This window comes from Amphibalanus amphitrite, unplaced genomic scaffold (assembly GCF_019059575.1).
Source record: "Amphibalanus amphitrite isolate SeventyFive unplaced genomic scaffold, NRLGWU_Aamphi_draft 000010F_arrow, whole genome shotgun sequence".
Lineage (NCBI taxonomy): Eukaryota > Metazoa > Arthropoda > Thecostraca > Balanomorpha > Balanidae > Amphibalanus > Amphibalanus amphitrite.
Window position 1 is genome coordinate 960,819 of NW_024881506.1, and position 27,287 is coordinate 988,105.

The 27,287-nt window shown below is 63.1% G+C and overlaps 1 protein-coding gene across 6 annotated transcripts in view; it reads right to left on the reverse strand.

Annotated features, from left to right (window-relative positions):
* Positions 1-27,287, reverse strand: part of LOC122381200 (homeobox protein homothorax-like) — a 126,964-nt gene that overhangs the window by 92,513 nt on the left and 7,164 nt on the right. For all 6 annotated transcript variants that reach the window (XR_006256490.1, XR_006256491.1, XR_006256488.1 and 3 more), the window contains exons 4-6: positions 23,185-23,235; positions 21,740-21,790; positions 13,992-14,198 (exon numbers count right to left, since the gene is read on the reverse strand). Coding sequence is in view for 2 of the 6 variants with exons in the window: in XM_043365127.1 (XP_043221062.1) it covers positions 13,992-14,198; positions 21,740-21,790; positions 23,185-23,235 (309 nt within the window). In the remaining 4 variants the exon portion in view is untranslated. The remainder of the gene's footprint in view (positions 1-13,991; positions 14,199-21,739; positions 21,791-23,184; positions 23,236-27,287) is intronic.

The following is a 27,287-nucleotide window of genomic DNA, read 5'->3' on the forward strand; positions in this document are numbered from 1 at the left end:
CACCGGTCACACAATGTCCGGGATTTGTCCCAGAGAGCAGAACACTCGGAAGTGCCTGTGTAACAGTGCACCGTGGTCTCCCCGACCCTCCTCCGTCTCGCACCCCTGGTAACAAGGCGCGGCGCTCGCCCGCGTATGTTTCGCCGCCGCTGACACGCCGGCCGGCCAGCCAGCTCTTCCGAGAGTGTTTCCGGCGTCGGTGGTCTCTCACAATGGGCCACTGTGCGCCCCCGAGCGAGCCGAGAGCGTCCCGCCCCGACCATGTGGTTCTGTGCTCTGCTCCGGGGAGGGAGGGGGCTAATGACACCCTCACTTCCGCGCCGCTGGCCGCCGGCCGGGCCGGGGCGCCTTCCTCTCTGCTGCTGCTCCTCCGCTCTGGGGCGGGACAGTTTACCCCGGCGGTAAACACCAACCACCAGAAATAAATGGACTGGGATAACTTCAAAATATTGGCGCTGTTTGGAGGAGGCGGTGAGGTCGCGGCAGCTGCAGCAGAGACAAAGGCGGCGCGGGAGAGCCGAGACCCGGCGCTGGGTCCCGGGGGTCACCGGGCCGGTCTCCGGAGGGCCCGCGGGTCCGCCGGGGCCCGCAGCTCGGTCGGCCGGCCCTCAGAGGTGGGCCCGTCCCGCCTACTGCCGACGGCCGAAGACTGACAGAGATCAAATAAACAGAGCGCGCTGAGGGCCGTAAATAGTGGCGAGTGGAGCGGCTGGCGGCACTCGGCGGTTCGGGGTACGAGCGCGGCGCGCCCGGTGGGCCCGGGGCCGGCAGAGCTGGAGCGGGCCGCGCCGCACCGGCTCAGTGCGGCTCCAGTTACCCACTCGGACCGTTCGCCGGTCCACGCTCCAGCGCCTGATCCGACCGGCGCCGTCACCTGCTGCTAATCCGCGGGCTGCTGTCCTCCCGTTACGGTCCCACCCTCCGACCCCGCCCCCGCACTGCTCTCCGGGCGCCGTCCTCACGCCCCTCCCCGCCCGGCGGGGACCGTCTTTGTGGCCAGTGTTGCGCGGCGGGGCGCTTGTTGCGCATTGTCGCCGTCATATTTCGACTTCCGGAGCGGATCCTGAGCGGCCGCGCGCGCCCCGGTCACCGCCGCGCCGCGCCGGGCCCTAATGCCATTGGTGACCAATCGGACGTGAGACTGGCCGCCGGCAGACACAGACGCGCCCTGATCTCGTTGGGATGGGAGCGCCCCGCCCGGACAGAGTGGCAGCAGCGTGACGACTGGAGCAGACGGCAGCCACGAACGGCTGCGAGCGGTTTTCCCTTGCACAAAAACCGTGACATTTGTATTCTTTTGTTGCATTTGATTTCGACTAATCTACATAAACAACAGTAGATGCTCACGGATTAGCTGATGAAGGTCCGTTTAAAATTGGATCACTGTTGGAAGGCAAATTCATGGGCTATTTATAGTGGACTAGGCAAAGCTAACGGGACGCTTGAGAAGGAATGCAAAACAAGAATAAAAGTAATCCTAATGAGCCCCATCTGTATCTTTGCTAATCCTTGTCTGAATTTTGACTTTTGAATGTTTAATTAATACCATACTTGGCGCCAGCAGTAGCGGGAGACCGGAAAAGCATCAGGATCAGCGACACTGGGGATCAGCGGCACGGGATCAGCGGCCCTGGGGATCAGCGGATCAGCAGCAGTCGGCCGCCCAGAGGAGCCTCATAAATCGGGCCGGCGTAAGGCGCCGTTCTGAGCGCGCTGAGATATCGGGGGAGCTGCACGGTGGGGAAACACGGCGTGTCAAACACTGCGGGCCGCCGGCCGTCCGACTGAGATGAGCCGGACACAGCCGGACTGTGCGCAGAGCGAGCGCCGGCTGCCTCTTCACAGTGACCACTGCTGAGGGCGCCCAGTCCGCCCAGCGCTGAGCGCCCCCGGCTGACCGGAAGGTCCGCTCAGCGGTGCCGCTGTGCCAGTGGCGCCGAGTGCCTCCTGAGTGCCTACCGAGTTCCTGCTGAGTGCCTCCGGACGCCGTCCCATCAGCGGTCTAATCACCACCAGGCTACAATCAAAATCATGTTTATCTGATAGTAGGTGTTTTGAAACCGTCCTCATACATACCGACGCGGGCGCCGGCGGCGAGGATCGCATTGGCGGCGGCCTCGGGCGGCGGCGGCGGCGGCGGCGCGCGAGGTGCGACCGGCCGGCCGCCGCCGCCGCCGCCGCGGTCCCACACTCGCCACCGCACCGCTGATGCACGTGGGAACGGTACACGGCAGACGGCCTGGCGTCGCTGACAGAGCGCTCCAGCCGGCACCGGCCAGCCCTCACCTGCCAGTCGCTACCAACCACTTATAACCAGTGTCAAGCCGGGTCAAACCAGCGGCCTCTTTTGACACAGGTCATAAAATCAAATACATCACGCTTCAGCAATTTATCGATATTTTACAAATCGACTACAATATAGCCGGTTGGTACGGATGACCCTGCCTGCGGGGCGCGTTATTCAGTGTTTGTAAAACATGACGCCCTGGCGCGCTGAGCTGGCCGCGGGAGGCGGCCTTGACCGCCGCCGAGGGCTCCGTTTACGTTAATGCCGCGATGGATGCCGGCCGGGCGGTCCCGAAATCAGGGCGTCCAGATGAGATCGGGGCCGGGCGGGCGCGGTGGCGCGCTTGGGACCGATACCATCGCGTTCCCACCTGGCGCGGCCCCGCTCCCCTCCCCTCCCCTCCCCTCCCTGCGCCCGTCCGTCCGTCCGTCCGTCCGTCTGCCGCCTGTTATTGTTTGTTGCCCGAGGGCGCACGGTTCCGGTGGCTGAGGAATGCTCGGGTCCCCGCCCCGGGGCCGGGTGAGGTCACCAGAGGTCACCAGGGGTCAGGCAGCGACTGAGGGCAGGCCGGGACTACGCTAACCCGGCCCTGCGTCCGCCAGGTCCAGTACTGGAGGTCGGTCCCGCTGTCTGGCTGGGTCAGTTCTGGTCCCCGCATTCCCAGGCCGTGTCACACATCCAGTGCGCTGGGTGTCCTCTGGACCCCGCGACAGCCGCCGGCGTGACTGAGGGTCGGTGATTTACGGCTGTGTCCAGAGCCGGGCGCATTTCCACCTTTACTGCGGCACCATAGTGCCGCCGTCCGGTTACGAGCCGGACGGCCGGGCGGGCCCTCGTGCAAAAATGCCCGCCCGCCGGAGGCGACCAAATGGGACGCATCGATTCGACGACGTGTTCCAATTTAATGGACAGTGGGGTGCATCAAATAACGACTACTGCGACATTGGCAATTAACGTTACTCCAAGTGTCGATTTTATGGAGCTGGGAACCTAAGTCGCTCCGCACACACGTTCAATGCACGCAACGGAGCGGCTCAATTTTTCATAGCGTCCGCTTTGACGCGAGGATCGACCGTGATGAGGTGCTGCTGGGAACACATCGGCCCGCCCCCGCCCCCGCCCCTGCCCGCCGCGGGCGGCACCAATCTCACGCGCACACCGACACCACGCGGCGGCAGCGGCGGGGAGGCAAACAATCGAGTCAACTTTATCCATCGAGATTTGAATATCATTTCTGATTTTCGGCGTGACTGGCGTCGGCGGGCGGCCTGTCTATCCCGGCCATTTCTCTGATTAGTTTCGGGCCGGTGTGTGCGCCCGGCGAGCGGCCGGCGCCAGCCGCCAGTGCGCGCCTCCAAATTGAATTTGGCCGCGCTCCCCGGCCCCAGTCGAAATGGGCCGCAGATTAGTTGCCGCCGTGTAAGCCCGTCAGCCGGATTCCTCGCGAATGGGAATGGTCTCATTTCGCGTCGCCGAAGCTAAATTACAGGAAACACATTCGCTTGACGAACGAAGCCGCAGCGGGCCGCGGTGGCGTCCGAGGCCGGGACGGGCCGCCTCACTTAGCGCCTCTGTAAATTAATCCAGCGCGGCGTCACTGCGGCCAGGTGTAATGGCTATTTCGCGGCCGTTAATTGTTGCGCTCGCCAGGCAAACAGACCGTGCAGCGCTCGTTTCGCAGGCGTAAATAAACAACGGGTGGCGAGCGTCCGGCGCTGGCCGCCGGAGTCATGACGTGCTCTGCCGCCTGCGCCGGCCGTCACAGCAGCGGAGGGCGCCGGCCGCGCCCGGACCCGTCTGCAGACCCGGTCTGTCCGCTGGTCTGTCCGCTGGTCTGTCCGCTGGTCTGTCCTGGTCTGTCCTGGTCTAGCTCCGGTCAGAAACGTTCCTGGGAGAACCCCTAGATCCCGCCGACTGGCGCTCTGAAGTCCGTCCATCGAAATATGAATAGACAAAACTCGGGATTTCCTCACGCACCTTCTTCAGCGGCTGTTGTAGCCCAAAACACTTGCCAGGTTGTGTCAATTGAGTGGAACATTCGCTCTCCGGCGGCTCTTCCCCCGACTCCACAGCCACTGCCGTCGTCTGGCGTCGGTGCCGACAGTGTCGCTGCACGAGCCGCCGCGTCTCCGAGGACCCATCGCTCTTCGGCGCCGATCCCTGCGGACGATCGCCTTTTTCATCGGCCGCGCACCGAACCCACTGTTTGAAATCAATTCCGGGCGAGACGCTGAATAATTTACACCCGACAGCGTCCCGGCCGCCGCTTCATTTTTCAGCCGGCCCTTTGAGAGGCTGCCAGTCTTCATTTCGCGTCAGTAATGCGTATTTGTTTAGATCTGCTCGTGGGCTGGCGCGCGAGCGGCTCTCTCCAGCCGGCGCCGGCCACTGTTTTTGACTGACCCGTATTTATTTGATACTACTTGGCGTCGGGCGGCCGACTAACTGGCACTGGACGCCGTTGTGTTTGGCAGCGCCGGCCCTCTGCGGCTGACCACATCGCGCGCGTCGCGACCGCAGCGCCGCGTCGCGCACCGCCTGCTCCAAGGTACACAGCTGTCGGACCGAGGCGGCGCGCCCGTATCGCAGCTCGGACCACAATGGCCGTCCGCCGTCCGCCGTCAGCCGTCTCTGGCCAGCTTCCTCTCGCCGGAAAGCGTCCGCCGCACCTCTATAGCTTTGCAGCCGGGGGAAAATTAAATCTAGCGGCCATCGCAGCCGGCCCGTACATCGCGGCCGGGGCATGAGGCCAATCTCTGGGCCGCGCTAAATCATTTTTATGGCCGCCGCCCTAATAGAACGGCGGCCAAGTTTGCCGCAGATCGGGTAAAGGAGCTCCGGGCGCCGGCGCGTCCCCGCAGCTCGCGACAGCCGCCCCCGCCCCCGCCCCCGCCCCCGCCCGGACGACTCTCCAGCACAGGCCGGCCGAGCGAGCGCCCGACAGTCGCAACAGGCCGGCGCGAAAGCCGACACCGCGCGCCGGCCGCGCTGCCAGCCCGCTGCACCGATTCACTCACACAGCCGGTATGAATGAGGATGAGCTGCCCCGGCGGCGGCGGCGGCAGCTGGGCCGGCGCCGTATTTTGGGCGTGCGCCACACTCGCCGCCGCTGCGCCGCCTCAGCCGCACCTAATTAACGCAAATCTCGCGGCAGAAGAACACGGTCTCGCCTATTTCTGGCCGCTAGCAGGCAGACAGGAGAGAGAGCGCCGGGGGACGGCAGAGAGAGCGGCGGAGCGCGGGCCGGCTGCAGTAAACAGGCAGAGAGGCGGCTCAGGTGCCCCCCTCCCCTCCGGCCGGTGGGGGGGGGGAGGGCTGCAGACGGACGTCAGCCGTGATGAGCGCGGACCGAGGACAGATTTACACCGGCGGCCGCCGACGGACGGCCCACCATCACAGCCAGCCGTTTGTTATTTTTCCAAATTTCTGTGTAAATCGGCCCGATATGAGGCGGCTGAACACGGTTGGCCAGAGCGCCCACTAGACATCTGCGGCGCGGCGGCGTAGTTTGGCGCGGCGGCGGCAGGAGCGGCGAGCGTGGCGCGGGCTGTCGGTCTGCTGCGGTCGTCGGTCGAGCCAGGAGCGGCGCTGGTTCTGACGGACAGCCGAGCTGGCTGACAGCGGGACACATATGTACTGTCCGTCGGACGCTGTCTGCCAGACACTGACCGTACCGGACAGTAGTGTCCGCCGGACACCACTGTCCGCCGGACAGACACTGTCCGTCAGTCGGACACTACTTTCCGCCGGACACTACTGTCCGCCGGACACTACTGTCCGCCGGACACCACTGTCTGCCGGACACCACTGTCCGTCGGACGCTGTCTGCCAGACACTGACCGTACCGGACAGACACTGTCCACCGGACACTACTGTCCACCGGACACCACTGTCCGTCAGACACCACTGTCCAACGGACACCACTGTCCGCCGGACAGCGGTCATCGATTCGAGCGACGAGTTACGATCAGTCGGACCGGATGCCTCGAGCTGGCGGGGACGTCGCGTACCTTTCGACCTCGACACTCAGCTGATTTAAAAACGCCCACCGAAATGCGAGCAAGATCGTATCTCGTCCGGTGGTGGAGACTTTCCGTTATAATCTCTCCGAACGTCACAGCGCCGGGATTTATCATGGTTTGATTTTAATTTATTGTTTCACCAATTGCAATTTCCCGACCAAAAAGGTATTGTGCGGCCTCGGCCAATGGGCGGAGACGTCGGACGCTTGCCGCGCCGCCATTGGCTGTCGGCGTATTGGCTGGTCGGCCGCGAGAAGAAGCCCGGGACATTTGTATTGATCGCCGCCGCCGCCGCCGTCGTCGTCGACGCCGTCCGAGAAGACGGGCTGCGTCGGAGACGACGCCGGCAGCCGGGCGGGAGAGGGCGGTGGCCGGCGGGCCGCCGCCGACTCTGGGCCACGGCAGAGCAGTTCATGGTTTACCGCTGCAGCCGCACACACACACATACACACTGACGTCTCATTCTGACACCCAGCGGGACAACTAGTGGACGAGGGGGGCGTGCAGAGCAGCGACACACGAGCGGCACGGAACAACACCGAGGGCCGGCGGCCTGACACACCGCGGCGGCCTGACACACCGGAGACACAGGCAGATGCGGCGGCCTGACACAACAACGCCTCGAGAGAAACAACACAGCCAGCAGCGTCACACCCTCCAGTGTCCTGCCATAGGCGCCCTCAGCCAGTAACCGAACTGTGTGCTCCACATGGGAATTAGCTGGATCGAGATAGCCCCAACTTAGACCGAAACTTTACAAATGCGTGGCGATCGAGGAAAACGGCCACTATAAATATTTACAAAGGACGGACCCAGCCAATCGTCATATATGAATGTAAATGCAGTTTGATGCAACGATCATGCATGGGAAAAATTTAGCTACGCTGCCTAGCCGCTGGGACTTGCATGTAAAACAGTTGTTTTCCGTTAATCATGACTATGCATTGAGGAGTTCGTGACACTGGCACCGGCCCCGGCGACCACTGCATGCAGAGCTGGTCGCCGCCGAACAGGTATCCATGCGACAAACAGACACACAAACAGAGGGCCAAGGAGCGACCGCAGTGGCGCCACCCTTCCTACCAGCATCCATTTTCCGGCCGCCTTCGACAGACAGGTGGAAGACAGAGTCAGACACAGACAGAGTCAGAGGCGCCGGCCGGTGTCGCCGCCCATGGGGAGGGGGCGGGTCGGGTCGGGTCGGGTGGGGGGGGGGGGGGGGTCGGACGGGACGGCCCGCTCGCGCACCCATCGCTCGCCGCCGCTATCTGATGGGCCTTGAATAGCTGGCCGGGCCGGGACGGTGCCTCTCGGGAGGCAGGGAGGAAGTGTGCCGCGCGGGACGTCTCTGCTGGGCTGGGCGTCATTAGCGGCATATGGCAGCGCGGCGGGCGCGGCGCACTGATACAATCACGCCGCAACTGTGTATGGTCCGCGGGGCACACGATCAGCGAGCCGTGTCAGGGACGCCGCCGGAGGCAGGTAGGTCCTATCAGCGGCGTCACCGGTAGAGTGCCAGGACCGGCTGGGAAGGACCGAGTGGGATTGCCGGGACTCAGAGGAAGGCGGGGAGGGAGGGCGGTCACCACCCATCCCGACTGGAACCCGCCACCCATCACCTGCCTCTCAGCTAGGTGCACGGCGAACAGTAACAGTAATAAAACGATGGCTTTCCCAGTTCTGTGGCTTCTCAGTAGTCTATTTAAAGTCGGCATATCGCTGCCATTTTCCCGCATGAATACTCGCCATGCCATGTTCTGAGTGTGTCTGCAGTGTCCTGTCGTGTACACTCGCGTTGCAGGGTATATGTACTTCCTGGACAGTGTAGCTGCTACCCACGCCAATGCAAATGGCTCCAGCGCGGATCCAGTTCGCCGCGGAGCTATGTAAATTTCGTATGCACCTGGTACCTAGCTGATCTAGCGATAGGTGTAGTAAGCGGTACTCCGAGGAGCAGCGACCCGTGCGAAAACATCACTCATTAGCGACTGGTGCAGTGCTGCGCTGGGCCGACCTGACCTGACCTGACCTCAGAGCCTCTGCCGCCGGGTTGTCCTGGACGGCCCAGCGCGCCTGGACCCCGTCGCTGCGCGGTGCTAATCCCGGTGTAGCAGAGGCCGTTACGGTTTGGGGACATGCCGTCGACTGGCGCCGGCCGTGGCTCCGAATTAATCAGTCGACTTACTCCCCCGTCCCTGTGTCTGCTGCGCGGGATCTACACAGCGCCAGTTCCCTGTCCTCGCCGCCCGGCGACTGGTGACTGTGGTGTGCCTACTGCCGCAGCTCTGACAGCTTCTGGCGCCGTGCGGCCGTGTCCTGGTCCTCTACGACTGTGTCCTGTGCGACCTGCGACTGTGTCCTGTGCGGTCTGCGCCTTGTGCAGCCTGCGACTGGGTCCTGTGCGTCCTGCGACTGTCCTGTGCGACCTGAGACTGTCCTGTGCGACCTGCGAATATGTCGTGTGCGACCTGCGACTGTGTCCTGTGCGCCCTGCGACTGTGTCCTGTGCGACCTGCGACTGTCCTGTGCGACCTGCGACTATGTCCTGTGCGATCTGCGCCTTGTGCAGCCTGCGACTGGGTCCTGTGCGTCCTGCAACTGCCTGTGCGTTCTGGAGTGTGGTGTGCGGCCTGCGAATGTGTCCCTGTTTAGCTTGCGAATTCGTCCTGTAGCCCTGACATAAGTCATGAGCGCCCTCAGCCCTGGACCGTGTCCTGTGCCTCCTGACCTTTACCTGTGCCCCCTGACCTGTACCTGTGCCCCTTGACGCTGCATACTGTGCACCCCGGTGGCACTGTGTCCTGTGCGCCCCGGTGGCACTGTGTCCTGTACGCACCGGTGGCACTGTGTCCTGCCCGCACACACCCCGGCTTCCCTGTCTCTGGTCCGCTCTGGCCGCGCCGCTGCTGCTTTCCTCTCTCAGTCTCTGGCGCCCAGCCGACTAATGGATAAAACGCATTATGGCCACCCTGGCAAATACACGCCAGAGACGCACACAAATAAACAGAGCGGAAACATGTGTAATGACTGAAAAAACGATGGCACGCCTGCGCCACCCCGGCAAAAAGCTGAGAGCCCTGGCGGCCGAGAGCCGAGCTGAGAGGAGAGGCCGGGCCGGGCGCCCGCTCCGCGCCGCGCCCGGCTCTCGGGGCGCGCCAGATGTGCGCCGCCGCGCCGGGCTCGTCTCGTCCTATTTTGGCGACGAGCAGCGGCGCGGCAGTGGGCCGCGTTTGGCAGCCGCTCAGTGGCGGCGTCCGTCTCCCCTCCGAGAGCAGATGTCTGTGATAAACTGGCGGCCGCTGCCGCCAGACACTTAGCGCCCGTTATTTCCACTTTTAATTGTCGTAAATCATTCAAGGCAAACAGTAAACTGTGCTCGCGCGACCTCAAGAGATCGTAAATCCATCCGTCCTTCCGCAAACCAAGACATGGAGTGGTGTTATGATCTTGTTTATATCGTCGACGCTCTACGTTGAAATCGTATACAAACGGTAAACCAATTATTTTGGCACATAATTAACAATAATACACACCATCACAAACGGTTACGTATGTGGGACAATGCGCAGCATGGAACTTACGCCAGCCTCAGAATACCTCGGCATTAAAGTCATCAAATAAAACTAATCGAATCACAGTATTTCGTCCTAGAAATAGCACTTGCTACCAGAGTCATAAAGCTCCCTACAAATACCCTAGAGTGCGGAAACCAGTCAGATGAAATATCATCGCGTAATACTGACAGTCTGAGCCGCAGACGCGGCAAACTGAAGCACGTCCTCCAGGCAACGCGCCCGCGCCGGACCACTTACGTATATCCATAGTTTGTACAAATGCACGAGTATTCTCACAGATGACACGCGCGCACGTGCGCGCGAGCTAGGGCGCATGGCACGCTTCGTCACCGACCTAACAGCTCAACATAAACGCACTCCCAGTCCCTGAATGTACTGGCTAAGCCCAACAGGAGATGGCCGGGCGGCAGCCAGCGATGCACCGCCCTGACCTCAGATCGGTCCGTGACCCAGCCGCCCTGAGCCGGGTCAGCCCGTGACCCAGCTCATCATGTTCAGCGGAGCCTCAGAAAGAAAACGGGCCGCGAGCGCGCTGCTCGGGCCGTGGATCCGTGCGGCTGGCCCGTGACACGGCGCCAGTCCGTGCGGTGGACGCGGCGGTGGCCGTCCACCCCGAGCTCTCGTCTGCCGCCGGCCGGCCGCCCCCGCCCCCGCCGCCGCCGCCGCCGCCGCCGTGCAGAGGTGCGCCCGTCGCCGTCCGCCATCCGAGCGCTTGCTGTTGTCTCCGCTGTCGACAGAATTCGACTAAGTCCGCATCTGCAACAGCGGAGACAACTGCGCGTCAGATGGCGGCTGGCTGCGCGGGCACACGCTGCACAGAGCGGCCGCCGTGGTGTCTGCCGTCCCAGGCGCGCGCGTCTATCTTCTCGATTTTGACCGCACTCGGGCGGACGCTCAATTCGAGCGTTTGAGAGAGAAATCGAGACTGGCGCAAACCTGGAACAGCAGAACCAGTGCGGAGCACAGCAGGCACACAGGGCACAGGGCAGGGCGGGCCGGCAGGAGGGTCCCGGTCCCCGTCTCAGTCTGGCAGTGAGACGGAGCCCACCCGTGGAGAACTATTCACCCGCTGCTGATTCCCAGCCAAGTGAGCATCCCGGTACAGCTTTCTGGACCCGTTTCCCGGCCGTTACGGTCCCGTCGCGGTGTCCCTGGCCGGCCGGGAGGGAGGACAATGCGCCCGCTCGGCCGGCCGCTCCCCGCTGAGCCGAGCACGGTCCGGCCCCTGGGCCTTGGTCCGTCGTGTTCAGCCCGCACCGCGCCGCGCGCCGACCAAGCAAAAGTTATTCGTCCGACAAAGGTCGCCCACGGACGGCTATTTCAGGAGCGGGAGGTGAGCCGGCTGTGCTCAGTTGGACGGCGCGCTGACCTCGAAAAGCGCGTGTGACGGCCCGACCGGCCACCCAGGCGCGGAGCCCACGGCCCGACGGGGGACTGAGGAATGCGGCCCACTGAGCGCAGGAGTAGCGGCATTTCCGATCAGCGGCACCCATGCGTGCATTAGGTAACACGGTCTCTGTTAACCAATGCGCCCCGATTTCCATTCCTTCCGATCGATGATCATGAGTGGGATCTTTATCGGCGATGAGTTCAGCGCCATTTGGCCGCCGACCGCGGCCGAGCCGGCCTGGCTGACCGACCGTCCCGCAGTCCCGACGCGCTTTGCGGGCGTTCCCCGATGCTCAAGTCACTGCACTCGGGTTTATCCTGGGCTTTCCAGCGTTCCACCACATCCTTCTCTCCGTGACCTCACTGACGGTGTTTTGTCGTCGGCGACCTCTGCCTACTGCGTGACCCGTGACCCAGCCGTGACCTCGGCCCGACCTCGCCGGGGCGCGATCCTATCGCGTGGCCTCGCCACCGCCGCGGGACGCCTCTCGCCACGGTGCGCCAGTTCTGTCGCCAGCGCACGTATCGCGCCGCGAATCACCGTCGTGCTCCGGAGAAACCGGTGGGCCGCACCCGACTGCGCCCTTTTCCCTGTCCATCGGTCAAAAACGCTGCTAGCCCTCCTAATTGCGCCGCGCGCGCACAGAGTCGGCAGCAGCTGCGGCCGGTGGCGACTGCGGCGCGCAGCGGCGATCCCGGAACAGATAGTCGACACGACAGCCGTCCAGCCGCCGCGGCCCGTGTGGCCGTCCAGCCACCGGCACCGCCACCGCCGTCCCACAGCGCGCACCTGCCGGCCGACCCCACTGCGGACCCAGAGGCCGGTACATCCCCGACCGGCCACCGGACCCGGTCCGATCACGGTGCCGTGAGTCACGGTACCCGGTCCGGGTCCAGCCGTGACGGAGATCTCGGCCACTCGGTCACCAGCCCGGCCACTCAGAGAGGGCGCCTGCCGAGTCACTCGTCCACCCGGCGCGGCCACAACAGGTTCCCAGTGGCGGCGCGCGGCTCCCGCGCAGCGATCGCCGCGATAGGCGCGGCCGCGCCGCCGCTCGCCGCTTGTCAGTGGGGTCACGTTGTATTTTATCGGCAGCACCGGACGGGACGGGGCGCGGGAATAATTCCTAAATAAACGATCCGGGCCCAGATAGCTGGGAAATTCGAACGCTCAGATGGTCGAAATCATAATAAACTTGTGGTAGGAAATCGCCCTTCGACGCTCGATTTATGGATAGGCCGAGCGGACGGTCAAACCCATTCTTTGGATGTGGAGCCGGTGGCGGCCGGCGGGCGAGGCAGCCGCGGCGGCTGGCCGGACTGCGACCATCATTCCATCTGTGATTGGAAACGAGTGGCTCTCGCGGTCCAAACCTGGGGTTCAGCCGCCACCTTTCCCGACTGCTGAGACAGAATTGACTGTGACCGCCCTCCCCCTCCCCGTCAGCTCGCTAAGGCGGCTCGGGTCGGTTAGATCCAGCTCTGAAGCACGACAATTCCGCCTGTCCCCGAGGGGTGAGGCCCTCCAGCCGGCGATATTGTCTGCCGCCAGTCGGAGACAAATTCCTATCGGCCTGTTTACATTGGAGACCAAGTTAGCCAAAGTTCAGGCCGGCCACAGCCTGATGATTTATCCGCGCCGTCATAAACATGTCAAGGCGACTTGTGCAAACACAAACGGGCGACGAGAGCGCTGCGCGGAGCGGGTGCGGGCGGCTTCGGCAGCCGGGCGGCCCGACACGGCGGCGGGCAGCCCGACCCCAGCCGCACAGCCGGCTTAAAATATCGCCCCGGCCTGACGGTATCAAGAAACTGGAATGCATTCCGACCTAGGTGCACATCAATGCACCGCAGTTGCTGCAGCTACAATCATTAACGACCTGGGTATTTATGTAGTTTTACCTCGTGTCCCAAGAAAAATAGACAGGCACCAGTCGTGCGGCCACGGACACCCTCATTAAACGAACGATTAATCATATCAAAATACCAGATATCCATCAATGCGGAGTGTTCCGTGCTGAGTCGTGTCATGTACGCGTGTTTTACTGTCGCGCGCGCTGATATTGATGAATACTATCACATTTCCCGGGCGGCTGGGGCGGCCGGGTTTCCTGCACCTGTGCCCATGTCCAGAGGTGTGAACCCACCGAACCAACCAGGTGTGACATAGCTTCCAGCCAGGAAGGAGCGCGGAAAACGGTGCAGGGAGGTAGCCCAAGGAGTGCACGAGGCAGCGTGACAGGCGACAGCGACCACCGTGCACGGCCGGTGTGGGAATGGGCGAATTATAAGAATACGTGCTGAGGAATTCATTAAAATGGTGTATTCGGCACGACTTCAGAAAAGTTTTAATTATGTTGTCTGGCAAAATGTGAAGGACAGAGAAGGGGGATTCCTTCACAGTCTTTTTTTTACTAATTTCGTGGAAGAAACTATTCCCCAGAAGTAAAGAAAAGGCAAAGCGAAGACTTTCGGTGAAAATACACGTCTTCGCTCTCAAGCTGAGTAATTAGAAATAGAGACCGGCTCAATGAAGTGACCTAAATGATAATTTGCTGGTTGACCGGTAGGTACTCCATTTCGTCTGTCATCGACCGTCGACTGCCCACCGGCTGCGGCTCTGGGCGGCGGCGGCCGTAGCCAGGGGTACGCGGCGGGGGGCGGGTGCGGGCGGGCGGGGTGCGGGTGCGGGTGCGTCCCCTCGCGCCGGGTACTCACAATGTCGGGCGTGCTGGTGCCGTCTTGGCTAGCCTCTGCCGAGGCGCGCGAGTTGCCACTGTTGTTGTTGGTGTCACCGTGGCCGTGCTCGCTGGGCTTGGCGGCCGCGCCGCCGCTGTCCCGCTCATCAATCACTAGGTCTATGGGCATCTTGCCCTTCAAACAGCTGATGTAGCGGTGGCAGAAGTTGTCGCACAGCTCGTGAACCTGCAACAGAGGGGAGAGGGACGTCAGTCAGGTGGGGAAGCACCACGGTCACCGCGCCGCACAGCCACCGGAGCTGCCCAGCGCGGCTCACAGTGCAGCAGGACCTCACGGCCGTGCACGGCAGTGGAAGGGAGTCCCAGTTTCCAGCGGGCCGCTTGGAACAGATCCCAATGTCCGGTGATGGTGCCATGTCGGACTGACACGGTGTCGGGCTGACACTATGCCCGGCTGACACGGTGTCGGGTGTCCTAGTGACAGGTGACAGCAGGTCAGCGGATACTGAGCCACTGTCACAGCCCCCCCCCCCCCCCACTTTCTGCAGCGTCGCCCCGGCGACAGGGATTTTTGTCAGCGACCCTGGCGCGCGATACGATCTGCCTCCGGACAATGGGCCCGGCTCCTAATCGTCTGACACCTGCAGGCCAGTCGGCCGGAGATGATTTTACCCTGTCCTGACCGCGGCGCCAGGGGTGCAGCTCAGGGTCAGCACGGGTGTATGAAGACGGTGAATGAAGACAGGACGGTGGACAGAGAGATAATCATAGGACGAGTTACTTTCCTCCGCTTTCTTTCCTGCCTCTAATCCACCCCTTCCCCACCTCCCAAACAGAGCGGCGATCCCCTGCTGCCGGCTCCGGCTCCGGCCCGCTCCGCCTCGGCGACCACAAACAGAGACGCACTGCACGCAGCTATTTAGGCGATTCGGCCGCAATCCGGCCCAGCTGATAACACTAAAGCCCTTTGTTTGTTGCTCGGCAGCATTTTGCGGGTCTGGATCAGCCGCGGCGGTCGGTTTATCTGCGCACTCTCCCCGCGCCCCGGGCACTCTGCCCGCGGTGGGAGGGAGCAACACAGACACACGTGCAGGCTGAAACTGAGCGCGGCCCACAGACGGCTTTGGCGACCGGTTACCGCTTAGATACGTAAGCTTCTTAAAAAGTCATCGCAGATAGAATCGGAGCTTTTTGCTATAAAGAATGTTAAATACCCGTTTCGCGGAGTGGGTGCATTACCGGACGACTGTGGTCGGCGACACGCCACTTTTACGGCGGAGCACATGCAAAACCAGCGCCATTTGTCCTCGGCTGCAGGTATTTGGCCGAAAAATCGCTCCCTACATGGCCGTGGACAGGGCCCGTCGCGAGTGACGGGCGCTTTCCTATAGCGGCGCGGCAAGTGTCGCCGTCTGTGGCCGGGTTAGGTGCACCCCGGCCCGTCCCAGTTCGTCCCGTATCGGCCCGGCCCGGCCCACCGCCCTGTTTTCAGACCAACTCTCCGAAAACGAGCCGTCTACGTGCAATAACACCCACTAATGTGTGTTATGACTGAGCATAAACACGGCGGCCGATCCTGCAACAAACACTGAACGCAAAAGAAAACAGGAGAAAGATCAATTAAATGACCGGATCACGGGCCGCTCGGAAGTCGTCGGTTTGGTGTGTGGCGAGGAGCGGCGTCTCGGGCCGCCGGGCCGCCGCGGGCCCGGATGGCAGCGGGCCATTCTGAGGCGACCGCAGCATCCCGAGCGGTGCAATGGGGGCCGTGGGGCGGCCATTAGCCAACACCCAGACGGGCAGACGGCCTGGCAGCCAGCCCGGCGCACACCGCAGCGGGCCACCGCAGGAACGAGCTGTCACCGGGTCACAGTCCGACCCGTCAGAGCGCGCCCGGACACCGGGGCGCTACCAGGAGCTCCATCAGAACACCGGGGCGCTACCAGGAGCTCCACTAGGCCATCAGGACAATACCAGGAACGAGCCAGGACACTAGGGCGCTACCAGGAACTCTACTAGGACATCCGTGTGCCGCGCAGTTTGCACTGATTGGCACACATTCTTGCGGGCGCGCAAAAACGGCTGCGCGGGGCCGACAGCGCGGAGCTGTGAAATATCGCCCTGCCGAGAGTGGCAGTGGGCGGAACAAACCACAAAAAGGCGACCTTCGCCGCGCCCCGCGCCGCCTCCGGCCGCCGCCGGCGCGCGCGGCAGAGACGCTGTCATTCAAATGGTGGCGTTCTGATGTTTGGGAAATGGTGGTCACACGCTGTGCACGGCTGATAAACGCCGCGGCCAGGCATTGCGTGACTCAATCTCCGCCCGGGGCTGATCGGCCGCGAGGAGATGGGAGAGGCAGAGGGAAGGGAGAGGAGAGGAGAGGGAGGGAGAGGGATAGGGAGAGTGGGGAGAGAGGTGATAGGAAGATGGGACTGGAAATCGAACAATGGGAGAGATGTGAGAAAACAGTCAAAAGCTCATATTTAGCAAATATTTCGGACGGTTGACAAAACATCGGGTTTAAATTTTACAGCTTCTCCGGAGGTTAAAATATTGCTGAATTTTGAGACGGCAGTTAGCCAGCTACAGTCCGTCAGAGACCGGGCCAGTACAGCGGGATCCATCCGGTGTGCCGCTGCCGGGGACAGTCGGCTGTGCACAGCCGTGTGCACTAACGCCGTGTACACTAACGCCGCGTGCACTGTGCACAGTGGCGTGAAGAGCGGCGCATCGGGAGCAGGGTAGAGCGCCGGAGCGGGCAGAGCGCTCGGAGCAGGAGATGGTCTGCGGCGTGGGCGGAAGCGACCGGTCGCAGCGACCACCACAACAAAGGCCACTGCAGGCCTGCACGGCCGCCGTTACGAGCCATAAACATTGAATAACGCCCGGACGGACGGACGGACGGACGGACGGACCGACCGACCGACGGCGGCCGCGGCCCGGCTCTGGTCCGGCTCCAAGCTGGGTCCAGTCTGGTCTGAATCTGGTCTGGGCCTGGGCATGAGTCTTGTCTGGTCAGGCCCCGTCTACTCGTACATTCAACATTCCCCGATGCCCGGAAGTGCAGGTAGGACCACCGGTGTGGTATTTCGGCCAGCTGTTAGGAGCTGCCATGTCCAGCCCTGTCCTGTCCGCCCCTATCCTGTCCGGCGCCGTCCAGCCCGCCTCTGTCTTGTCCGAGGCTCTCCGGTGGTGGTGATGTCATGTCACCAGGTATTCCCACGCGGCAGTGGGCCGGGCGGTCGGCGTCACCGCTGACCCGGCCCGGTCAGCGCTGGTCAGCGCGCCGGCCCCACAGCGCAGCGGTCCGACGCTCACACCCAGCCGGACGCCGCCAGTGCAGCGGCCGGCCAGCCGGCGCGGCGCCGTAAATTTGGTGAATCGCCGCCGCCACAATTACTGAATTCTTCCGGCGGGCCGCACCAGCAGCGGGTCATTAGCTGGAGCCGCCGCGCCGGCTCTGTGTGCATCTCTGCAGCCGGCGCGAGCAGACCGTCACGAGGCGTCACGAGGCGCGCCGGCCGTCACGGCCGCGCCCGGGCGCCGCTGACCGTCCCCTGACCCGCCGGGGGCGTGCCGGACGCGCTGTGAGCCGTGGCCGGCCGTAGTGCGGCGCCGCGACGGTCATTTCGCGGGCCGTGCTCGGTCCGCCTGCAGCAAACGGCGCGACCCGGAGCGTGGCCGGAGTGGGCCGGAGTCAGCCGGGCGGGCGGCGGGCGGCGGCCGCTGCAGCAGCGCGCGGCCCAGCGACAGCTGCTGCTGCGGGCCGGGGCGCCGGGCCGGGGCGCCCAATATCGCGCCCGTCAGCCGCGCTGCGTCAATATTGAGAATGCTCGGAATTCCGCTATCTTTATTGCATTGTTGGGACGTAATTCTGCTACATTCTCTATCCATTTCGGGCTCGGTCGGCTGGCGCTGGGTGCGTTTATTGGCGGTGCGCTGACGTACGACATGGCGGAACGGCCCGGGAGGTCGGCGCAGGGCACCGCGGGCAGTGGGGGCTGGAGAGGCCACGCAAGCATAGAAAGCTGGGACGTTCAAGCCAGTAAAATGCCAAAAGGACAACGGCCGTGGCGTCTCATAAAAGATCCCGTGACCCGCCGTTGATCGGTGGATGCTAAAACTGAGCAGACGATAGGCGAGGGAGGCACGGACATCGGGCATGGTATTTTGCATGCAATGAAGGACTATGACCTCTATCCAGAAAATATTGCAGCCGCTGGAGCGCTCATCACGGCGCCGGCGTCATTAATAGCGGCAGCAGCGGCGCCATTAATAGCGGCGGCCGGCAATCGCGGCCGACAAAGGCTGGGGACACGTGCCGGCGTCAGCTGGCGGGCTGCGCGGCGCGCTGCAGCGGCGCACCGGCGGCACTGCCGGCGGCGGCCGGTCACCTGCAGCTGACAGGCCACAGAGCCGGGCCGGCGCCGCCCCTCGCGGCACGTGGCCGCCGGCACGGACAGCCGCCGCCGCCCCTGGCCGTGTCACTTGCAGGGCCGGCCTGCTGTCGGCGCCGCGCCGCCCCCACAGACAGATTTAGGCGCGCGGCGCGCAGCGCGCAGAGTGCGGCGCTGCTGGCGCGCCGGTGACAGTGGCGGCGCGCGTCCACCGCCGACAATGGCTGTCGCCGCTCACAGGACCATCTGGTGGGTGCTGCGGCCAGCCGTCGCTGTCGATGACCGCGCGTCGTTCGCGGCTGTCGTCACCGTCAGCGGGCGCGGCTCAGCGCCGGCCGTCCGTCTCCGTGGGAGCACCCGGCCCAGCAGCAGCCGCCGCCGGCCGGCTCCAGCAGCCGCACCGTTCAAACAGCCAGGACAAACAGCGGCCCGGCTGTGTGTGTCTGTGTGCGCCGGGATGGTCGCCGGTGGCCGGCGTCCCGCAAACACGGCACGATCTGATGACGGTGATGATTGTCGGCGCGGCAGCACACACGGCGCTCCGCCGGAATCCGCCCCGTCACCGCCGGCCGCTCCGCGCGCCCGCCGCACCAACCGGCATGCAGGCCAGGTGCGGAGGCGACGCGCCGAGCGCGCCCGCAGCGCCCCGAGACGTCGCCGGCGACAGGGGCCCACAGCCCTCGCAGCCGCCGGCCCTAATGTGGCGACCATCTGGTCCGGGTCTGGTCCGAGTCTGGTCCCGGTCCGGACCGCCGGCCGCCGCCCGAACCAGATCACACGTGTTCGCCGTCCCATGGGCGCCAGGCCGAGTCCATCACCGAGAGGCGCGCTGTCAGACGGACCGAGCCCCTGATCGCCGCCTCATGCCCTGATCACCGACCCGTCAGATATCGGGGGCAGTTTGGGGCGCAGCATATCACCTACACGGCCCATTAAAATACCGTCCATTAGGCACGGGTGAGCCGGGCGGCGGCGCTCGACGGCTCGGCGCCCGGTCGGTCGCGGGTCGCGCTGTGTCAGGCCGGCCGTTACCGACTGTGCAGTGTGCAGTGGCCTGCAGGTGCAACACGGCACAGCGGGCAGCTGGGCACCGCCGCCGCGGGGCGCGATTGATCGGCGGGGACACCGCCCGAGGGGCCGCGGCAAGGCGGGGTGGGGGCCCATGGAGCCGCACCACTGAATGGGCACCGGGCGGCCGGCCGTCCAACGGGCAGTAAGTGGGGTCCAGTGTTCGCGGGGCGCCCCAGGTCACCGAGGTCAGTAGCCGCGGGGCGCCCCGGGTCACCGAGGTCAGTAGCCGCCGGCTGACACAGGTCACTGAGGTCCAGTGCCCGCGGGATATCCCAGGTCACCGAGGTCAGTAGCCGCGGGGTATCGCAGGTCACTGAGGTCAGCGGCCGCGGGGTATCGCAGGTCACTGAGGTCAGTAGCCGCGGGGCGCCTCAGGTCACGAGGTCAGCGGCCGCCGGGCGCCTCAGGTCACGAGGTCAGGCATGTAAGGCGATCGCCTGCTGTCAGCGACAATCCCAATTTTGGCCGGTGAATCTTGGGACCACCACTGCCCGGAGCTTAGCGGCACATTCCGGGCATGACCTGTGGCGTCAAAACTGCGCCGTCATCGTGCTCACGGACACGGGGCGGCGTGTCCGCAAACACCGAGCGCCAGGAGGGGATCTAGCCAACCGGCGGCCGGCCCTGTCCTGTCCTGTCCAGTGCGCGGCTACCCGAGCCCCTGCCGACCGTCACGAACCGGCCGGCTCCCCGTGACGGCTGGCTCCCCGTGACGACTGTTTCCCCGTGACGACTGGATCCCCCCGTGATGGCTGGCTCCCCGTGACGGATGGTTTCCCGTGACGGCTGGATCCCCGTGACGACTGGCTCCCCGTGACGGCTGGTAGCCCGTGCTCACGGCGTCACGGTCCGGGCAGACAGAGCGCCGCCGCCGCCGCCGCCGCCACCGCCCACCGCCCACCGGGCGCCCTTGCATGCCCAGCAGTCACAAAGCAGCGGGCTGATGTATTTTCCTGGAACCGGGCGTCCAATGCCGTGGAATCGTGAGTGTGGAGTGGCCATCGAGCGGCCAGTGGACCGGCAATGGGCCGCCGCCGCGGTGACTCAGCCCACGGTGGACGGCGAACGGCGCGTAACGGCCGGGGTACGGGCGGGGTACCCGGGGTACAGCCGGGATACGGGCACCCACCACGGGCACCCAGGGTACCCGGGGCACAGCCGGGGTACACACGGCGGGGTACCCGGGGTACAGCCGGGTACAGCCGGGGTACGGGCGGGTACACACCGCGGAGTACCCGGGGTACAGCCGGGGTACGGCAGGGTACGGACGGGTACACACGGCGGGGTACCCGGGGTACGGCCGGGTACGGACCGGTGGAGGGCGCGGGCGATGGTAAGGCCAGGTGTGCACTATACGGTACATAATGCATGGGATGCGGCAGTTGCACGGGCCACGACCGTGACCGGAGGGGAGCGACCGGTGACAATTAGGTACTGGTATGTGTTCTGGTCGAGGCAGAACGGTTCAGTGTGGGCAGAACCAGATAATCAGCCAAAGAGGCGAGAGAGTGACGGAGTCAAAGCGCTCATAGAATCTGCTGATCGAGCTCAAACTATACGACAAACATGACATGAATGAGTCATGAAACGGAACAGGATTCTACGGTCTAAATAAACATCTTGGATGTAAATTGCATCAAAAGCCACTTAGCTGGCCCTTTGCGAGTCCTCACAGGTATCTATGGACCTTATTATGATAGTTGCTCATTTGTTTTGCTGCCGCTAAGACCCATTCCCTTCAATATCAGAGCGAGCAGCGCTATCAATACGGTCCCAAGTACCGTTTATGCGCCTGTCTTCAGGGACAAGTCGGCACAGAGACCGAGCAAAGCCAGCAGCGGGTGACAATCCCAATGTCAACAGAGCCGCAGCGTCCCCTCCCTCCCCTCCCTGCCCTCCCCGGGGCCGGGCCGGGCCGGACGTGTGGCGATACCGCCTCTGCAACGGGGGAATAATAGGGGTGCACGGGGGAATTTATTCGCCAGGCCCCGGATCAGAGGGAGATAAGGCTAATGAATAAAAATGAGGGTCCACGGCGGAGATTAGGCATTAGTGCGCCCGGTGGTGCGGCTGGTGCCGACGACGACGAGAAAAACTCATTTTGTTCGGCCTTATCCCGCAGAAGTTGCGTGTAATCAATCAAGACAGAGCGCCAGATAGCAGCGGCGGCGGGAGGGAGCTGGCGGGGAGAGCGGGCAGGGCAGAGGGGGGAGAGGGGCGGTCCAAAACGGACGGTGCAGGCCCGCGTGTTGTGGGACGGCGCGCTGCCACGCCCGGCGCTGCAGCGCTCACGACTTACCTTTTCTAATTCGAGCAGATGAAACCGCAGAACCTGGATGGCCTGCACCATCTGAAACAGAGCGGGTGCGGCGGTCAGCGGCGGTGTGACGTCATCAGCCGGTCAGCGGGGGTGTGACGTCACCGGCGGCCACAGCCGTATCGGGCCGCCATAAATCAGCTGGCCGGTGACAGGCCCCGATCCTACAAGATATCGTCTCAACTTGTGGGCTAAACGCTTCAAGTGAGTTCAATTGAGCGCCGGCGGCAGCGGCGTCTGCCGGTCGGCCGGCTCAACAATGGCTGCCAGCGGGAGGTGACAGCGGCTGCCGACAGCGGCCGACAGCCGCCGACAGCCGCCGCCGCGCTGTCGCGTGCTGCCGACATTGTCCGCTGACCGCCGTTCTGCAGCGACGCCACTCAGCCGTGACCGACGCCACATTCCTGCGTGGGCTTAATGAAATAGCGAGCGGACCGCATCTGGCGCCGGCCGCTAAAACGCCGCCCACCAGGAATGCACTGTCAGTCAGGCGCTGCAGCAGCCGGCCGCACTCCCTATGAATTTCTGATGTTTCTACTTGCCCGCCCGCGCTCACAATAGGCAATATCCACGGCGGCCGGGCCAAACCCCTAGCACCACAGTCCATGGGACGCCATTTCCGAATTACCCATGCTTGATCGATACGTGAATTCGGCCGCCTGAATCATCTTTTGATCGGTGGAGCCGCGGGCTACTCAATACGAACCGCTCGGGGTGGCGGTCTGCAGCCGGGTTAGTCAGCGCGCCGCTGCTCGCCGCACTGAGTGACAGCGGCAGATGCGGCGCAGGTGAGACGAGCGCGCCGAGAGCGAGCACCGGAAGGCAGAGCAGCCCTCCTGAGCCCCTCTCCGGCCCTCTACATCCCTCCCTGCCTGGATTACAGCCCGTCCCTAGTCTGACAGCTCAACCTCGCCCAGTGCCGGCGGCCGCTGGCAATGGTGCATTGGTGCAGTCACGGATACCGTTAACACACCCCAACCCCGTGACCGGACGCTATATCTACACCACCCCTCACATCTGACCTATCCCCACAGCGGGTCGGCGGTGACCACCCGGCTCCCTGAGGGTTCGGCGGCGCCCCGGCTGGCCGGCTGACACCCGGTATGTCCGGCGGCGGCGGGCGCCCGCTGCCAGCCGCCTGACCGAGCGGCGGTCAGTCGGCGCGACGCCCTCTGTTTTTCCGTCTCCGCCGGCGCCCACAATCGTCGCTCCTATCTGTCTGGCAGCGCCGCGCTGGCCAGGCCGTCTGCCAGCCCCTCGTCAGTCCTCGACAAAAATACACACCTTCCGACGGCCGACGGTACACGCTCAAAACGACGCGACGCTCCGACAAAGCTGACGCCCGCCCCCGCCCCTCCCCCCCGCCCCACCCCCATGCGCACGCGCCAAGGTGTCGCGAGGGGCCGCCGGCGGCCGATGGTACTTACTAGACTATCTAACTCCGGGTTAGGATTGTAGTATGGCTTTTCTGCTCGAATCTGAAACAGACACGCAAGAGTCAGAGCCGTCAAAGGCGGGAGGGCTGCCGCACCGGGTTAATGTCACGGGCACACGCAACCTCCCGGATGGGTCAGAGTTTGGCCACGGCCTCCGCGGGCACACACACAGCCACACGGGCACACCACATGACACGGTCCTCCAGAGACGCACAAAAACAGACAAATATTTACAGCGCGGCCGGCAGGCGCCGCCACAATGCGCCCGGCCGGCCGGCCGGGGAAGGGTTATCCAAACACTCGTCTACAGGACCACGGGGAAATAATCCGGCGCGTATGCAAATAGTGCGGCGGCGGCGGCGCGCCGATTAACCAGTCAGCGCGCTCACAGCGGCGAGCTAATCACAGCGGCGGCACACTCGGTGTTGACCCGCACATTGTGCGCCGGCCGACAGTGCAGCAATCATGACAGGGGTGCACGGCACTCGGGACAGGACACGTGCCAGGGCACTCCGGCCTCGTCAGACAGAGGAATCAGCTACAAATGACATAAGAAAACTGATGCCTAAACTCACAACAAAAGACGGACGGACACAGAACGGAGCAGCAGTTTAAATGACTGACAGCCGCAGCAGCAGGCAGTGATAATTTTGCTGGCATTGGCACGGCAGCTCAAGTACAGCAGGCAGGATGAATATGATGAATGTGTTTGGCGGTGATTGATTGACACATGGTTTGGATGGGGACCGATGGAGCCGGGAATATCGGCCTCAGCACAGATTCACTGATGTATAACAAGCACACAAACACGGCTGTGAATGATAAAGGGCTGATGGTTGACAGCCGGTTGTGACCTGCTGTGACACGGGGCGACAGCCGGCGGCTGACGACTCCCACTGCCGTCCGGCGGCCCAGCCATCGCACAGTGGCCCTTTTTCGGAATTAGCACGCATAAATTCAAAATATTTTTTCTCTTCTTTTGAGTAAAAAGCAGTCTAATCGTGTGCAAAACATTCCAAACTATCCGATGGTGCCATTTTTACCTCCTAAAAAATAACTATCTTTGGTAAAACTGACCGCAAAATCGAAGTTTGTTGAGAAGCGCGCGGACACCACCGGCGGACCCTAAAAAGTGGAGTAGAATGAACATCAATTTGTAAGACTTTCGATGCGAAAATATTAAAAATTAGTGGCATGGATGTGAAGCTGAGTTTACGTAGAAGCCCTAGAAACCACTATTTTCATTATATAAGCTTAGATAGACTACTTCTGCCGAATATTGTGGACACAATAACAGGACAATTATTAACTGGAGATGGCGGCATACATATGAAGCTTTATGTTAAGTAGCACACTCCAGCACATGTCGTATTATACATCGTTCGAATCGCCGATCTCTTCTGACCATGTCCACCAAAGGGCATCGCGCCATTTTGCGCCATTTTGCTTTTACGGTGGATAACGTGAGCCAGTTCAGTCCGCGAGCGGCTGTGGCTCCTGAGTCGATACGACTAAGCTCATTGACCTGGCTCGAAACTGGTGTCACCTGGTGTGCGCCTAAATGTGGCTTGACTTTTGCCATAAGATGTGCTAATTGAAATTATACTAACGGTGGCTGGCAACAGCTGTAGATGCGGTCACGTGACGCCCTGGGGCGTCCTGGCGGTCAGTGCAGCGCGGTCGGCTGGCGGGCTCGCCACACTTGCGCTCGGAGCGGCCTGGCCGGCGGGCGAGCCGTGCGAACGTGCGCCAAAGCTTGGGCCGAGCGGCCTGTCGCTGTTGGGCCGAATCTCCTTGGGCAGTTCGTTTCTTTTCCTCTCTTTGCATTGGCAGGGAATACGTCCTTGATCACGTGGTGATGTCTTGCACCACTTTTAGGTAATGTGGGTATTAATGCGTGCTAATTCTGAAAAAGGGCCACTGTGCATCGGTCACAGCGGACCGCCGCGGGCTGCCCCCCCCCCCCCGCCCCCCGCCGTACACCGGTCTGTCGTACACGACTACAGCTGCTCACCAGCCGGTAACGGTAGAACACCGACACACATACCCAATCGACTCTCCGGTCGGTAAATATTGTCTGAGTCGAGAAGTTGTGCGGACACCCGAATGCCCTCCGCAGCGGCCGGTCCCTATCCTTGTTTTGGTATTCGACATCGAACTAAAGCCATTGACTTATTCACACTGAAGACATACACATCACATTTTAGCTAACTTCAATTCACTCCCATCCCCCCACGTGACTATCCTAAACCGTACACATTATTCAACCCTTACCCTAATTCTGATCCACTCGGATCCCAAGGCTGAACCCTAATTCTAACCGCTCAACCGACCAACTCACAATAGACTGGCGAATTTCGACGGGCCCGCAGATGCCCCCGCATCGCACCCGACGCTGCAAACAAAGCGTCGAAAGCGACGCAACACGCCGCGACAGGCGACAACCGGCTGCCGATCACAGCACATATGAATACAAAGGAGGGACGGGTGCACAGCACGTGTTTAAAACATGGGCGCTGCCGGGGCGCCGCGACAGGGCAGCGACACTCAACAGAGGGGACTGGGGAGTCAGAGCAGAGCAGGGAGGGGAGTCCGAGCCAAGCGAGGGGAGCAAACGGATCGGTTTTTCTCGTTATGTTTTAACGATTTCCCAGCGGTATCGGGTGTCGCGCGGTGTGGCGAGCACCGCGCCGGTCGAGCGCCGGTCGCGGCAGGGGGGACGCCCGCGGACCGAGCGAGGTCACCAGAGGAACGCGCCTCCCCCCCCCCCCCGGCCGGGAGACGGGCGAGAACACAGCCGCCGGGATCCATCTTGTGGCGCGCTTGTCTGGCGTCAATCTGGGACCGGGGCCGTAACAAATCGCGGCGCACTCGGCTGCTAGGAATGTCCGCCCTGCCGGCGAGACAAATGGGCCGCTGAGCAGTCCTTTTGGCCGCGCCACACGGTCCTCGGAGGGGCTCCGGTCTGGCACGGTCCAACCGGAGGGTCCGACCGACCCCTGGCCGGCGCCAGGGAGAAGGACCGCCTCCCGGAAACGGTTTACAGCCGACCCCCGTCTCCGGGAGACGTTTACTGGCTGCCCCGATCAGTGGCTTATTGATTACTGGCGACCCACCACCGACACTTACGGTGCCGGACAAAAAATACGGGGAGAAACTGGGTTACGGCCGCTTTTTCTCGTCGTCTTCATGATGAGCACAGCGCAGGGGCGGCCGGCCGGCTCATCGGGCCACGGCGTGCCAGGAATTCCCCGGGCCGAATATACACCTGTTCTACACGGCGCGGCGCCGATAAATCAGACAAAGTGCAGCCTTCTTATCCTTCTCACAATTTCTGGCATCCCGCTGCCGGCCGGCGCCCCGCAAAAACGCCCGCTCTAATACCCTGCCTTTTTGTGCGCCGCTCCCCAGTGTATCCGTTGCCTCGTTTGGGGGTAATCGCACTCCCTCGGGGCAGATCACATTCCATTTGGCATAACAAAAGAAAACAGAGCAGCAGTGTCACCGGGACGCCGGCGCCCTCCCCTCCCCTCGCCCCCAGGCCCCGAGCTGGCGCGTCGCGCGCGACGAAAACGGCGCACAATGCCGCGCCGCCGGCTAATGGATCAAACTGAATTGTTCCAGACCAGCGATTTTACACATTTGCAAATTCTATTGGTCGCCAGCCGGTGGAGTGATAGGTATTGTCTGTGTGCGAGTGGTATGAAGTGGAATGAATGCGAGTCAAAACAGCCGCAGAGCGGCCGCGTGAGAGAGGCGGGGCCCGCTGTGGGGTCCGGGAGGGGACGGGGGGGGGACGCGGACAAAGCTTTGGACTGTCGCCACCCACAGTGTCAAACCGTGACACAGGCGTCCGAGGTCAGCAGCGGTGCCGAGTTTACTCAATGTCACCGGTTTAGGCGTATGGAACTCAGCCCCAGCCACCCAGTGTCACCGGTTTAGGTGGCTGAAAATTAGCCGCGCGCCGAGGGCCCTCGTGCCGAGTGTTTGCCCGGCGCCGTCTCCTGCGCCTCTGATGTGAGAGCCGCGCCGCGGCGGGTGTGAGTTACAGCGCGGAAAGGGGCGGCGGCGCGCGTGACGCCCCTCCATCTCGG